Consider the following 16,598-nt stretch of genomic DNA (forward strand, 5'->3'; position numbering starts at 1 on the left):
TAATATCCCTGTTGGAAGTGGCGTGTGGGCAAAGGCCCAAGAGGAGGCGCCCCCTGCTCAGTCTCTCCTCTGATTCTGAGCCGGATGCCGCCGCAGACGCAGCCCATCCAGGGGGACTTAATATCTTACCCCTTGATCCATCCGATAGTGAGGATGATTTCTCCATGGTTGCAGCAGGGAATGAAAAGCTGCTGGTAGACGCACCTTTTACTGCAGTGTGTTAGACTTTAAAGATGGAGGATTCGTCTGATGTAGCCACGAACATGGCTGTGTCATTTTGTACGCATAAGTCACATCGTACTCCTAAGGTGTTTCCTTGTGTGCCTTATTTTGACAGGTTTTTCTGTAAGGAATGGGAACAGCAAAAATTACCCTTTGTGGTCCCCAAACGTTGCTGTAAGTTACCCTTTTGAGGATTCACTTTTAAAAAGTGGACTAGTCTACCAGTGGTAGACCCTCCTGTTTCCAGGTTGAATAAAACAACCATGATCCTAGTAGAGGAATCCATGTTTTTTAAGGACCCAGGTGACAAAGCAGAGGCTGTGGCATGCAGCAAGTTTACAATGGCTGGTTCGGCATTGCGACCAGTCTTTGCCTCAGCCCTGGAAGCAGGTATGCTGCTTATGTTGATTTAGCGGACCAGTTGGTCCATGGGCTGCAGTTTATTTGTGATGAAGCTTTGGATACAGCTTCCGTGCTGCCAAATTTTCTGTTTCAGCGTGGTGATTAGGCGCGTGCTGTGGCTTAAGAATTGGTCCGCAGACCAAGCCTCTAAGAAAGCTCTCATCAATCTGCCCTTTACCCTGGATGACATTAAGGGTATCGCGGGATGGAAGAATACCTCCCTATCACAGTCAAGGAAAGTCTCGCCGCAGATGGGTGCCCTCCTTCTCAGCCCATAGAAAATTATTTTGTGCTTCTGAGATGGAGAATACGGGAAATGGATCTTTTAAATCTTCCCCGGGAGGTTCCAAACAACCTTGGTCTGGTAAGCCTAGAGCTAACTTCCCCGGACCGGCAGAGCATGAAGGTCTGCCCTTCGCTGGTTTCTGGCCTGTGGACTTCTTTGGTAAGCATCAAGGAGATCCACTAAATGTTTGTTTTGGGGGTACCCAGAAAGGGGGACAAAGCTTGTCCTTTCAGGTTTTTTAGGTCCTGACTCCTTGTGCAGATTTAATTCCTGCAAAGGTTCAGGTAATGTTTGATCTAAGGTCCCCCTATCCCTATCCAGGGAATTGATTTACCTAGGTCTGATTCTATTACAGACCAGGGTGGTCCTTCCTCTGCACAGACTTAAGGGATCACAGGCGTGGTTTCCCAGCTGCTGTCACACAGATAGTTCTCTTCCATTTTGCATACAGGTTCTGAGTCTGGTGGTATCCACCTTCAAGACAGTTCTGTTTGCACAGTCTTACATGCAGCTCTTTTAGCAGGTTCGGCTCAACAGAAGGATACCGAAGTTTGTGACGAGGTCACAGGGTTCTCTGATAGATGCGCCAGGCGTCTCACCGTAAGACCAGTATCCTCCTCGGCTAAGGCTTCTTCTGCAGTTCCTGTGAGGAATCAAGAGTGAGGATCTTCCAATCATCCTGGTGGCTGTAAACTTCCCTTGGGGGCTTCCTCTCAAAGATCAGTTGTCCCAAGGGCTTACCTACCATCCTGCTTTAGTCGCTGGTTTTAATGGCTTAGCTATTGAAAGCCAGGTACTGAGGGATAGAGGTCTGTCTGGATCAGTGATCCCTATTATGGGGAAGGCGAGGAAGTATTCTTCCAGCAAGATATACCATCGTACGTGGAAAGTGTTTGTTTCTTGGTGTAAGTCGATTGGCGCTCATCCTTGATCATTTTGTGGCTCGGATCTTAACCTTTCTTCAACATGGCCTTGATCAGAAGTTGGCCTTGAGTACCATCAAGGGCCAGGTGTCTGTCTGGGCAATCTTCTTTTAGCAACCCCTAGCCATGCACTTTTTTAGTTTGTACCTTCATTCAGGGGGTTCAACATGTGGCTCCACCTACGGTCTCTTTTGCCACCATGGGATTTAAATTTAGTACTTTCATTTTTCCAGCAACCTCCATTTGAGAATATTCGGGAGATTCCTTTGCCTATATTATCCCAGAATGTGACATTCTTGGTGGTTATTACCTCAGCCCGCAGGGTATCTGAATTGGCGGCACTATCCTGTTGCAGTGCCTATTTAGTGGTGCATAGGGACAAAGTGGTTCTTCGTCCCTGTCCATCATTCCTGCCCAAAGTTGTCTGACTTCCATTTGAATGAGGACATTGTGTTGCCTTCCTTGTGTCCCAAACCGGCTCATCCAAAGGAATTTCCCTTGCATACTTTGGATATGGTTCGTGTGATTCGGGTGTATCTGGCAGCTACTAAGTCTTTTCGGAGGTCAGACTTGCTTTTTGTGGTTACGGACGGACCAAGAAAAGGGCTGCTGCTTCTTTGGCTACCATCTCTAGATGGATCAGACAGATGGTGACTCATGCCTGTTCCATTAAAGGTCAGGTACCACCTTTCCCTGTCACGGCGCGTTCTACACGGGCGCTGAGTGCTTCTTGGGCCTTCCCTCATCAGGTTTCAATATTGCAAGTTTGCAAGGCGGCCACTTGGCCGTCCGTGCATATCTTCGCAAAATTTATGGAGCGCTGTGTCTGTCGATGAGCGAAAGAGAAAATGGGGATTTTTGTACTTTAAAATCCATCATCAACTGACACAGCACCCACCCCTCTATGGAGTTGTAAAACTTCTAATACTGCCTGCTACTAAACTAATTGCTTAGAACAGAGAGGGGGGTTATATACCAGCTGAGGACGGCCCATGGGCGTAGCCAGGTGTTTTTTTTTTTTTGTTCTGCCTAGTCCTACTCCTGGAGGAGGCAATGTAACCCACTAGTTATGATTTATGGAGCGCTGTGTCCGTTGAACTCCGAGAAATTGATTTTATGGTAAGTACAAAATTACAATTTTTTTCATGATTTTCCACAGTTAAGACTATAAGGCTTACCTGTAGGTATAGTGAATATCTAATAAACATGCCCCGTTTAGGAGATATTCACATTTGTAGCAGCCAGTGACATTCATGGTGCACGCCCACTGCACTTTGTAAGGACGGTATACTCAAGTGTGCTGTCCATTCAGAGTGCTGTTGTGACTCCCATACGCAGGAGTGATGTCATCAGATCCCAGCTATTCAAATGGTCGGAGCGTGTGAAGATAGAAGCCTTGTCAGCATGCCGCTGGAGGGATCTGCTTTACACCTGCAGGTGGACTTTATTTTTTTTATTCACAAAAGAGCGTTTACATCCGCTTTTAATTTGTTCTAAATTTACTTAATTACTGACCAAACGTGTTTTTGAAAAGGAAGCTTTTTGGATCCTTTACTTCAGATGGTATCCTTGGATAGTTGTAAGTGGAATTTAAGGGGGTCATTTGCTTGTGTCAACAGACTTTGGCCTGTGCCATTGTGAGCTACTTCTGATTTATGTTTGTATTCATTGGTAAGTGCAGTTGACCTCCTTCTGACTTGTATTTGTGCTGTTCCCAGTGGGTTTTGCATTCTTGTAGACTTTTATAGGTTACAAAACACCAGGTCCATCTACACAGATTTTTAAGGCAAATGCATTAAATGGTCTCAAATGAGAATTTATTAAGGGGGGGGGGGGGGAAGAAAAAAAGCTTTGACGTTTCAGAGAAGGAATAAAGCAAGACAGTAAAGGATACTAGCATGGAGCACTGCTCATAGAAAAGTTGGCGTTTCCATGTGCACTTCAGTGTGTTTGCTGTAGACTGGTGTTTCTAAACCTTTTTCCAGGTAAGGCACCCTTTAAATTTCTACACAATCTCAAGGCACCCCATTCTAAAATGTAAGAAACGAAACTTAATAGTTTTACATATCGCAGCACACCCAACTTTAGAGGTGATTTATTTTTACAAAGCAATATATATTTGCACACTGGTACTGACTAGTATTCCAGAATTTCTTCTCCATTCCCCCCCCCAGCTAGCGTGACCCCAGTGCTGAGGGGGGGGGGAGAGAGAGAGAGAGTCGAGCATGGAATATGTGCCCATTCCCAACATCCTCCTTATCAACGGAAGACATCCGTGGTTGTTAGTACATTGGTGAATAGCCCACATGGTGCCCAAGGGCATAAAGTTGCACAATGCAAATCTGGTTTGCACCTGCTGGCCTTTACAGAACTAGGAGATTTTTAGACATTCTGCCAGTGCACCCTGGTTAAAACACAGGGATCCCTCCTAGATGTGCATTTTAATTCTTTCTATAATCGCATGACTTAAAGTTTGGACTTAAGTAAACATAGACAGGGCCTACCGGCTTTTAAGCCATCGAATTAAACAGAACAGATGCCTTTATTCTCCGTCCAGGACTACTTACAGAACAGATGAAGACAGGTTGAAATTAAACATGGTGATATTTACACCGGTTTGGGTCTGATGAAGAATTGTATGGTATTCCTGCATAATTACAGCTCATACGTGTTCAACACAATTGATTTATTTATCTTTTTAAACTGCAAGTGACAAAGTAAAAGCATTAGAACGACTCAATCCTATGCCCCAGATGCTGTAGTGTGTTGTAAAGCCCTGCCACTTCTGCTTCCTACTACAGGCGGTCCCCGGGTTACCAACAAGATAGGGACTGGACTGTAGGTTGGTTCTTAAGTCGGATAAGGTACATTTTTTAAGTGTAGCACTAGCCAAAAGAATAAATTGTACGTTTTTGGATAGCTTAGGGAAGGGTTAACACCCCTGTATGATTCTGTTTTGCTGTCTCTACCCCTGTTTAGAAGATTTCACCTTACTTTCTGTCCCTATGATAACTGGATTTTGAAAATTTGGGGCTATTGTGGAAACAGGGATTAGTGATAAAGCTTCAGTGGAGACACCTTTTTCCCATGATGAGAACTCTTACAGGAGTGAATTTTCCTTCCTAGGGCTAGATTTCTCCTAACTTCCTTTTGTGTCCCTCCGTTTTTAACCCAGGGACTGCCTGGTACTGCTTTCCGGTGTTAATTGTGGCAGCAAATTTCAATTTAGTTTTAGTCTTAGGACTAAAATGGCATTTTAGTTTTAGTCCTATTTTAGTCTTCTGCAAGTGTTTTAGTTTTAGTCGTATTTAGTCGACTAAAACTCCAGTATATTTTAGTCGACTAAAACTAATTTTAGTCATCTATAATCAAATGGGTGTAGTTCAATTGTAATTTGTAATGCATTATTTAAGCATTTCTCTACAATTTCCAAACTCATTATATACTACTGCTGGTCCTGGAGTGAAAAATCTAATATGTTATTATTTATGCTTTGAGCATGCACCAGTGTTAATTTTTGGCAGAAAATTTCGATTTAGTTTGTTATAGTCTTTTGACTAAAATGCCATTTTAGTTTTAGTCGTATTTTAGTCTTAAGACTAAAATGCCATTTTAGTTTTAGTCGTATTTTAGTCATCTGAATTGTTAGTCGACGAAAACGTTTTAGTCGGTTTTAGTCGACGAAATTAACACTGCTGCTTTCTGAACACTTTTGAACACAAAACCAGGCTAGACAAACCTTGTCACTGCAGCTGTGGTGAACCCAGAAATCTCATCATGCCTGTTCCTCTTTGAGTCATGCATGTGAGTCTTGCAATGCATTATGTTTCTTGAAGTTCCACAACTGGCGTGCCGAGGTTGATACTAATTTTAAATAGGCAATCTCCAGTGTTCAGGCCTGAATGCTGCAGGAGGATTGATACGCTCTCTCTTTTATATTATAACCTCAGAATGCTAATAACAATAGTTATGTTGACCATCCAATGTGAGTTTACAAAAAAAAAAAACTCCTTTCATGTTGTAAGTTCTGCTAGTCATCCTTGCAACTTCCTGGATTGGGAACAGGTGTAACCAACACTACTACCTTTTCAATCCATAGCGTCAAACCTGGTTTTCAGACTTCTGATGCCCCCACTAGACAAAAAGGTGGCACCCAGGTGCGTCAACAAAACGCTGTCTTCCCTTAATTGCATGAATACAGCTGTAAAACAGCCAATGTGTTTCATCCATTAGGCCTCAAGAATTAATAAAGCAATACCCCATTTTGTTGACCCACCTGGGTACTGACTTTGAGTTGAGATTTCTGTTTTTTTAAACAATTAAACGTGCAGCTCTAATGTGTAGGCTCTAAAGATAGCCAGTGGTAACTCTGCATGCATTGGTATTAGTACCTATGGTGAAGTTTACAAGCAGGTACACATAGGGGAAGATTGCGCTGTTGCCAGGTAATGTACCAGTATGATTTTTGGATCGTGGAGGATGCAACACAAGCATGGTATATACAGGTATTGTCTGTGGTACAAAGTGAAGCCAGGCTTACAAGGTAATCATGCTGATGAGCACCCCATTACCATATATAGTGCAAGGTTGACAGCACCGTGTATAATGCTCGGTGGGGACTGGGCTGTTTAAGAAAACATAACTCATAACTCCTTGCTTATCCCTAAACAGCTGGAAGTGTGCACTGTTACACATGGGTAGCCGACTTGTTTTGGAAACAATGCCGCTTTTTTTTTCGGGAAGTGCATTCTTAAGAAAATCGGATGGAAAAATACAGCTTTTGAAGTGATCATATGATAATCTGATCGTTAGTAAACCGCTTTTGAGAGCTGATTAAGACAGTTGATGTAAAATTATCAGAAGGTACAAACACAAACATTTTTTACATACGTTACCAGAGCGTTTGATTTTCGTTTAATTGGTACAGTATTTGTCCGAACAAAAATCGGAAGACCAAGACCACGCATGCTCGAAAATGAAAGAATACAATGCAACATATTACGTCCCCTCCAACGTTCTGTTGTATGAGAACTTTTGTAACCTCTTCATTTTTATATGAGGCTAGCGGGCAAAACTAAAAAAACACGGATGATCATTTGTCCGATTGTTCTCATGTGTATGAAGCTGTATTACTGGCTGATGGGATGAACAGTGTCTTCATCTCTTTTTAGTTGACTTGCTTGGTTTCACTTGGACGTTGACGACCTTTTCCTGTTTGTAGTCTTCAGAGATGGTAAGGATTTCGGGTCTTTTCTTCCTCTGGAATGTGTAACACTCTACCTTCTCCTCTGCTGATACAGCCCTTGTGCTCACCAAGCCAAAGCCCTCTCGCAGCAAGATGTCCAGCAAAAGTCCCAGCACGTTGGTCCCATTCAGTAGTTTCCTTTGGTCAGGCTTTATAGACACATACCTGCAGCAATGAGTTACAGACTGTTTGAACAAAGTCAATTTACAACTTCTACATATGCTGGTTTCCTTACAGTACAGAACACAGGGGAGCCTTACTTAAAAGAAGGTATCTGCATATCTCATGTTCATCACACATCCTCTCACATGGAACCCCTCTGCTCTGTTATTTTTATTTGCAGTCTCTTTCCCTCACTCTGGACATTTTCCCATCACTTATTGACCCAGGACAGCAAGCCAGGAAATGAGGGGGAATCTCTTGAATGGTGACGGAGACATATACAGTGTGTGTATATAAACAGTAGCTCACAAAAGTGAGTACACCACTCACCTTTTTGTAAATATTTTATTATATCATTTCATGTGACAACAATGAAGAAATGACAATTTGCTACAATGTAAAGTAGTGAGTGTACAGCTTGTATAACAGTGTAAATTTGCTGTCCCCTCAAAATAGCTCAACACACAGCCATTAATGTCTAAATTGCTGCAAACAAAAGTGAATACACCCCTAAGTGCACATGTCTAAATTGGGGCCAATCACCAATTTTTCCTTCACGGTGTTATGTGACTCGTTAGTGTTACGAAGTCTCCGGTGTGAATGGGGAGCACGTGTGTTCAATTTGGTGTTATTTCTCACTCTCATACTGGTCACTGGAAGTTCAACATGGCAGCTCATGGCAAAAAACTGAGGATCTGAAAAAAAAATAATTGTTGCTATACTTCAAGATGGCCTAGGCTATAAGAAGATTGCCAAGACCCTAAAACTGAGCCGCAGCCCGGTGGCCAAGACCATACAGCAGTTTACCAGGACAGGTTCCACTCAGAACAAGCCTCGCCATGGTGGACCAAAGAAGTTGAGCACATGTGCTCAGCATCCTATCCAGAGATTGTCTTTGGGAAATAGACATATGAGTGCTGCCAGCATTGCTGCAGCGGTTGAAGGGGTGGGGGGGGGGGGTTAACCTGTCAGTGCTTAGACCATACGCCACACACTGCATCAAATTGCTCTGCATGGCTGTCGTCCCAGAAGGAAGCCTCTTCTAAAGATGATGCACAAGAAAGCCTGCAAACCGTTTACTGAAGACAAGCAGACTAAGGACATGGATTACTGGAACCATGTCCTGTGGTCTGATGAGACCAAGATAAACTTATTTGGTTCAGATGGTGTCAAGCGTGTGTGGCGGAAACCAGGTGAGGAGTACAAAGACAAGTGTGTCTTGCCTAGAGTCAATCATGGTGGTGGGAGTGTCATGGTCTGGGGCTGCATGAGTGCTGCCGGCTCTAGGGAGCTACAGTTCATTAAGGGGACCATGAATGCCAACATGTACTGTGACATACTGAAGCAGAGCATAATCCCCTCCTTTTGTAGACTGGGCCACAGGGCATGATTCCAACATAACGAACCAAAACACACCTCCAAGAAAACCACTGCCTTCCTAAAGAAGCTGAGGGTAAAGGTGATGGACTGGCGAAGCATCTCTCCAGACCTAAACTCTATTGAGCATGTGTGGGGCATCCTCAAACGGAAGGTGGAGGAGTGCAAGGTCTCTAACGTCCACAAGCTCTGGAAAGAGGACTCCAGTGGCATCCTGTGAAGCTCTGGGAAACTCCATGCCCTAGAGGGTTAAGGCAGTGCTGGAAAATAATGGTGGCCCCACAAAATATTGACGCTTTGGGCTCAATTTGGAAATTTTAAACTTAGACATTAATGGCTGTGTTGAGTTATTTTGAGGGGGCAGCAAATTTACACTGGTGTATACAAGCTGTACACTCACTATTTTACATTGTAGCAAAGTGTCATTTCTTCAGTGTTGTCACATGAAAAGATATCCTATAATATTTGCAAAAATGTGAGGAGGGTTCTCACTTTTGTGAGATACTGTGCGTGCGTGTGTGTGTGTGTTTGTGTGTGTGTGTGTGTATATATATATATATGTTCGCACGCATATGCGCAGCTTATTGCATTAGGGTGTGCACCCCAAAGCTCAAACACTGTGTGTGTGTGTGTGTGTATATATATATATATATATATATATATATATATATATATATATATATATGTATATTTAAAATCCAATCCCTGCTGTCTCACTTTTGAGACAGAGAAATGGACTTACCAACGGCAGTGGGGGGGAATCCGCGCAGCACAGGGTGACACACCTAGCTTAACCCGTGCTCATGCCTGTGTGTTAAATTATATATACAGGTCCCTCTCAAAAAATTAGCATATTGTGATAAAGTTCGTTATTTTCTGTAATGTACTGATAAACATTAGACTTTCATATATTTTAGATTCATTACACACAACTGAAGTAGTGCAAGCCTTTTATTGTTTAATATTGATGATTTTGGCATACAGCTCATGAAAACCCAAAATTCCTATCTCAAAAAACTAGCATATTTCATCCGACCAATAAAAGAAAAGTGTTTTTAATACAAAAAAAAAGTCAACCTTCAAAAAATTATGTTCAGTTATGCACTCAATACTTGGTAGGGAATCCTTTTGCAGAAATGACTGCTTCAATGCGGCTTGGCATGGAGGCAATCAGCCTGTGGCACTGCTGAGGTGTTATGGAGGCCCAGGATGCTTCGATAGCGGCCTTGAGCTCATCCAGAGTGTTGGGTCTTGCGTCTCTCAACTTTCTCTTCACAACATCCCACAGATTCTCTATGGGGTTTAGGTCAGGAGAGTTGGCAAGCCAATTGAGCACAGTAATACCATGGTCAGTAAACCATTTACCAGTGGTTTTGGCACTGTGAGCAGGTGCCAGGTCGTGCTGAAAAATGAAATCTTCATCTCCATAAAGCTTTTCAGCAGATGGAAGCATGAAGTGCTCCAAAATCTCCTGATAGCTAGCTGCATTGACCCTGCCCTTGATAAAACACAGTGGACCAACACCAGCAGCTGACATGGCACCCCAGACCATCACTGACTGTGGGTACTTGACACTGGACTTCAGGCATTTTGGCATTTCCCTCTCCCCAGTCTTCCTCAGGGTCCGGTCACCTCTTCTCGTTGTGCAGCGTTATCTGCCACACTTTTTCCTTCCCACAGAGTTCCCACTGAGGTGCCTTGATACAGCACTCTGGGAACAGCCTATTCGTTCAGAAATGTCTTTGTGTCTTACCCTCTTGCTTGAGGGTGTCAATGATGGCCTTCTGGACAGCAGTCAGGTCGGCAGTCTTACCCATGATTGCAGTTTTGAGTAATGAACCAGGCTGGGAGTTTTTAAAAGCCTCAGGAATCTTTTGCAGGTGTTTAGAGTTAATTAGTTGATTCAGATGATTAGGTTAATAGCTCGTTTAGAGAACCTTTTCATGATATGCTAATTTTTTTTAGATAGGAATTTTGGGTTTTCATGAGCTGTATGCCAAAATCATCAATATTAAACAATAAAAGGCTTGCACTACTTCAGTTGTGTGTAATGAATCTAAAATATATGAAAGTCTGTTTATCAGTACATTACAGAAAATAATGAACTTTATCACAATATGCTAATTTTTTGAGAGGGACCTATATATATATATATATATATATATATATATATATATATATATATATATATATATATATATATATATATATAATCATTTTTTTTTTTTTTTTTGGCCTCAAGTTGTGCTTTGTGTTTTTCCCACTGTGGCTTAAGCCACATCAAATTATGGCCCAGGCTACTCTGTATATGGTCTAACCTTTTTTCACAAATTTTTGCATTTATTAATACATCTTTGGGAATAATATAAATAAATGTATTCTTATTTATTTTCTTGATGAATTTGACCTAATATCGGCCTTTTGCAGTTCCTGTACAGGTTTGACTGAAAGATTGTGCTGCAGTGCAAGAAGGTGAGAGTAGTGACCAAAAGATGAGCTCATCAGTTTGCGGATTCTGCTTTCACTGTTTAGACCTGCAAGGGTTCTTTCACACTTGCAGTAGAGTGGAATGCCCTCTGAAGAGTGATCTGTGTTTGAACTGCTTTTCAGAGGGCATTTGACAGACTGAGGGAGCTTCCTCACTGCCTTATTTAACTCTATAATGTCACACCACGATGCTGCAATTGTGTGCAAGGCATTTAGTTGCTTTCTGGGCCCATTAAACTCATGTGGTACCACCTGTCAAGCTCTGCACCCTGAGTTAAAAATTCCATGGCTGTGGCATCGTTACAGCCCTGTTTAGCATTGAAATAGTTTACGTGGTCAGCCGGGAGGTGGTAAAAACATGGCTCAGCTGCCCATTTTTACAACCACCTGTTTGAAAGAGCGCTAAGGGTTATTGTACTGTAGCAGACAAAAATCAGGTCTCCTTCCCAGCCAGATGACATAATTTGCTTAGGTCAGGGAACCAGCAAGTAATCAAATAAGAAAAAAAAAAATTTTTTTTAAAAACATATAATTTCCTATCTACAGTGCCTTGCGAAAGTATTCGGCCCCCTTGAACTTTGCGACCTTTTGCCACATTTCAGGCTTCAAACATAAAGATATAAAACTGTAATTTTTTTTGAAGAATCAACAAGTGGGACACAATCATGAAGTGGAACGAAATTTATTGGATATTTCAAACTTTGTTAACAAATAAAAAACTGAAAAATTGGGCGTGCAAAATTATGCAGCCCCTTTACTTTCAGTGCAGCAAACTCTCTCCAGACGTTCAGTGAGGATCTCTGAATGATCCAATGTTGACCTAAATGACTAATGATGATGAATAGAATCCACCTGTGTGTAATTAAGTCTCCGTATAAATGCACCTGCACTGTGATAGTCTCAGAGGTCCGTTTAAAGCGCAGAGAGCATCATGAAGAACAAGGAACACACCAGGCAGGTCCGAGATACTGTTGTGGAGAAGTTTAAAGCCGGATTTGGATACAAAAAGATTTCCCAAGCTTTAAACATCCCAAGGAGCACTGTGCAAGCGATAATATTGAAATGGAAGGCGTATCAGGCCACTGCAAATCTACGAAGACCTGGCCGTCCCTCTAAACTTTCAGCTCATACAAGGAGAAGACTGATCAGAGATGCAGCCAAGAGGCCCATGATCACTCTGAAAGAACTGCAGAGATCTACAGCTGAGGTGGGAGACTCTGTCCATAGGACAACAATCAGTCGTATACTGCACAAATCTGGCCTTTATGGAAGATATCCATAAAAAGTGTAGTTTAAAGTTTGCCACAAGCCACCTGGGAGACACACCAAACATGTGGAAGAAGATACTTTGGTTTAGATGAAACCAAAATCAAACTTTTTGGCAACAATGCAAAACGTTATGTTTGGCGTAAAAGCAACACAGCTCATCACCCTGAACACACCATCCCCACTGTCAAACATGGTGGTGGCAGCATCATGGTTTAGGCCTGCTTTTCTTCAGCAGGGACAGGGAAGATGGTTAAAATTGATGTGAAGATGGATGGAGCCAAATACAGGACCATTCTGGAAGAAAACCTGATGGAGTCTGCAAAAGACCTGAGACTGGGACGGAGATTTGTCTTCCAACAAGACAATGATCCAAAATATAAAGCAAAATCTACAATGGAATGGTTCACAAATAAACATATCCAGAATGGCCAAGTCAAAGTCCAGACCTGAATCCAATCGAGAATCTGTGGAAAGAACTGAAAACTGCTGTTTACAAACGGTCTCCATCCAACCTCACTGAGCTTGAGCTGTTTTGCAAGGAGGAATGGGCAAAAATTTCAGTCTCTCGATGTGCAAAACTGATAGAGACATACCCCAAGCGACTTACAGCTGTAATCGCAGCAGAAGGTGGTGCTACAAAGTATTAACTTAAGGGGGCTGAATAATTTTGCACGCCCAATTTTTTATTTGTTAAAAAAGTTTGAAATATCCAATAAATTTTGTTCCACCTCATGATTGTGTCCCACTTGTTGTTGATTCTTCACAAAAAATTAGTTTTATATCTTTATGTTTGAAGCCTGAAATGTGGCAAAAGGTCGCAAAGTTCAAGGGGGCCGAATACTTTCGCAAGCCACTGTATTTACTAATGCTAGCAGCATAACAATTCAAAATAGTCAATGTTGATTAAAAGATTGAAGTTCCACTTCAATGGCCAGAACCCTTTAGCAGACAAAACAGCCTTTGTATACAATATGTATATCATCTGTGTATTTGACAATTTGCCTGGAGTTCAGCTTTAAATCACTGGAGGACACACTGCAGTTGTCATGTGCTTAGCATAAATAATGATAAATGTATAACCTTGTGAAACCTGAAGTCCTTGGTCAGCGATTTTATGACATGACTTTGACTGGACTTAAAGCCATGCCTGTGTAATCTTGAGGTCTATAGACCTCAAGTTGCATCAAAGTCGGACCAAAGTAGGGCAGGGAATACTTTTAAGTTGCTGCAAATTGAAGTCGCACAGATATGAACGGTACTCATTGGAAATCATGGCGTACGACTTGTCATGCAACTTTGCAGTCCCAAGTCGCAGGACAAGTCGCACAAGTGTGAAAGGGGCCTATCTGTAGAAGTTGGACCTTTCTGAATTGAATAACACACTAGCAAATAAACTGGAATTTACCTGGCTCCAAATTGATCTCCTGTTGCAAAGTCTGTTCCACACTGGAAGACGAGGTCATGATGTGAGGGTCTTTGCAGAGGCACAGGAGCCAGAGGTTTCTGGTTGGAAAATGGGAGGCTCCATCCTTGACCTCCAATGGGCTGCTCTACATACATTACAATGCGGTCAGCAAGGGCTTCAACTGTACTGCTGCATGAGCAAAAGATGCGGAAGAAAGCATGTGTCTCTTGTAGGAGGAACCTTACTTCCAAGATCTCCTGCCTGGGCTGGTAAACGTTCCCCTGGCCTAGCTGCTCAGCCAGAGCATGAAGTTGGTAGAATTCTGCTTCCCTCTGAAGTCTTTCATATTCCGAGAAATCAGATGGTAAAGTCAGTTGGGAAGTTCTTAGATAGTCCAATATGTAGCTGAACAAGGAGCCATCCCTGTCTACAAAAAACTGACTGTTTACAAGCCTGAAATCCCGGTCGCTGCCATCCAGCATGTGTGCCAATCTGGAATCTGGGAACCTCTGCAGTGTTGAAGCAAATGTGGTGAACTTCGCACCCCCAACATTTAGGGTTACCACGTCTGGATTGCTCATTGCTCACCAGGTCTTCAATCCTGTAGATGCTAGCACTGACAGGCTGTACTACGTGGGAGAAAAGAAAAGCCCTTTACTTGGCAACAATAACCCAAACACATTGCAGATATGCTGCTGATGTATTTGAGTGTGTGGCTTCAGTTGCTGGGGAACGCCCAGGACTCTTCCATTCTGAAAAGAACTTTGTTGACTGATCTAGTGATAACAGACAAAACTACAAGAGTGTGATTGCCAGAGTATATACTGATGAATATGTCATTGTATGTAGGCTTTCACAGACTATCGGACAAATGATCGTACTTTGGATGCAAGCCTCATATTGAAAAGGAAGAGGTTACTAAAGTTACAAAAATTCTCGTATGACAGAATACTACATCGGAAGTAATGTGTTGTGTTTGTAATGTATTTTTTTAGTTTCTGAGCATGCGTAGTCTTGGTCCTCTGATTTCATTTAATTTTTTTTTGCATGAACACTTTTCTGATTGACGCCTTCCCGCCCACATATATGTGGCCTCACAGCAGTGTTTTTTTTTTTTTTTTTTCCGTGGGGCTGCATATATGTGCATCTCCCCTTGTGCTGGGAGCGCAGCATGCTCCCAGCATAGAGACCAGTCTCTCACTAATGATCGGGACCCGGTGTAACGTGAGAATTACCTACCCCGTGAGAAAAACCTACCCTCGTCCCTTCCGGCCAGGAACAGCTGAGCAGCGCAGCAGTGCGCATGCTCAGAGCGCCGGCAACCTAATGTAAAAGCTGAGGAGCTGAGTAGTGCGCATGCGCACTAGTAGGATATTATGACTGATCCGTGGAAAAAAACTACCCACGCCACGCTTACGTTAAAACATGTCGGCCGCAATATAAGTCATCTCCGATCCTTTCCCTGTGACTTCCCTCATCTCGGCTACTAAATATAAAAGCGGCTGGCGGCTCCGTGATTTATGTTCTCATACACCCGCCGCCGCTTTTATATTTACTATCGGAGATGAGGGAAGTGACAGTGACAGGAGTGGAGATCACTCATATTGCAGCACAGATGTTTTAATGTACACGCCGCGTTACAAACAGTGCCGTGCAACCGGAAGTGACGAGGGGTAGGTTTTTCTCACGGGTAGGTAATTCTCACGGAACACCGGGACTCTTGGTTCCGGGTCACCTGATCACTGTGATAGCCTCTGATTGGCTATCACAGTGATCAGTCGTTGTGAGCCCGCCCCTGTGTTTAATTCCTCTTCTGAATGAAGAGGAAGATACAATGTATCCTCCCCCTCCTTGCTGGAGATCAAAAAGTAAACCAAAGTGTGTAAAAAAAAAAAAAAAAAATTAAAATAAAGAAAAAAATAACAAGATCAAGGGTTGTCAAGGTTGGTGTCAAAGGTCAAGATCAGCATATTTTTGGTAGAATTGAAAAACAAAAAAATGTTAAATTTGTATTGGCGAATCTCAGCCGGTTCAACCGTCTATGGCTGGCTTAAAGCTCGCCATACGCTAATAGAATTTTGCTCAAAATTTCTCATATTAGGAATGTTTGTTTGATTTTCTAATTGTTAATGGGGCCAAACTGATGTTTGTTTTGACTGCAATGATGAGAAACTTCAAAGGAAGGGGCAGGATGAATAACTTTTTCTAATAACAGTGAATGTGGTTTTTGTTCGGAAAAGTCTATTCCTTCAAAATTGAATATTAGGAATAAACAAAATTTTGAAGTACAGTAAACCCCCCCCTCCATTGCGGGGGTTACGTTCCGGACCCAGCCGCGAAAAGTGAAATTCCGCAAAATAGAAAAACCCTATTAAAATGCATTGTAGGCATGTTTTTTTTACTGTCACTGTACGTGTAAAAGCATTTTAAGGTCTTTAAAAACACTTTTAAAACAATAGAAACTCATTTAAACACACAAAAGATACTAAGAGACATAGCAAGAGCTATGGAAAACACAAAAATATTTCATTTTTAATGATTTATATAGTAAAATAACATTAAAAAAAAAACGCGAATTAGCGGGACCGCAAAAACTGAACCGCGATGGAGCGGGGGATTACTGTACTTTCAAACATAAATTCATCAGGTCATCGAATGTACTGAGAGTTTAGAATTGAATGTTTTGTTCAAAAATCTACTAATGGATGACCTGCTTCAGATCCTAATGATCAACCGAACCACTGCAAATTGCGGGATGCCCGTGCAATTCTCGTGACTTGCAATCGCACCTGAAATGCAGTGTGATTTTGCCACGATTGT

At 42.3% G+C, this 16,598-nt stretch overlaps 1 protein-coding gene across 1 annotated transcript; it reads right to left on the minus strand.

Moving 5' to 3' along the window:
• Positions 1–6,975: 6,975 nt before the first annotated feature.
• On the minus strand, positions 6,976–14,395 carry KCNRG (potassium channel regulator). Its single transcript, XM_082244328.1, has 2 exons — positions 13,779–14,395; positions 6,976–7,243 (listed from the first exon to the last, which is right to left on the minus strand). The coding sequence occupies exons 1-2, from the start codon at positions 14,357–14,359 to the stop codon at positions 6,991–6,993; spliced, it is 834 nt and encodes a 277-aa protein (XP_082100454.1). The 5' UTR covers positions 14,360–14,395; the 3' UTR covers positions 6,976–6,990.
• Positions 14,396–16,598: the final 2,203 nt, after the last annotated feature.

This window comes from Pelophylax lessonae (assembly GCF_965119305.1).
Source record: "Pelophylax lessonae genome assembly, chromosome: 2".
NCBI classification, from domain to species: Eukaryota; Metazoa; Chordata; class Amphibia; order Anura; family Ranidae; genus Pelophylax; species Pelophylax lessonae.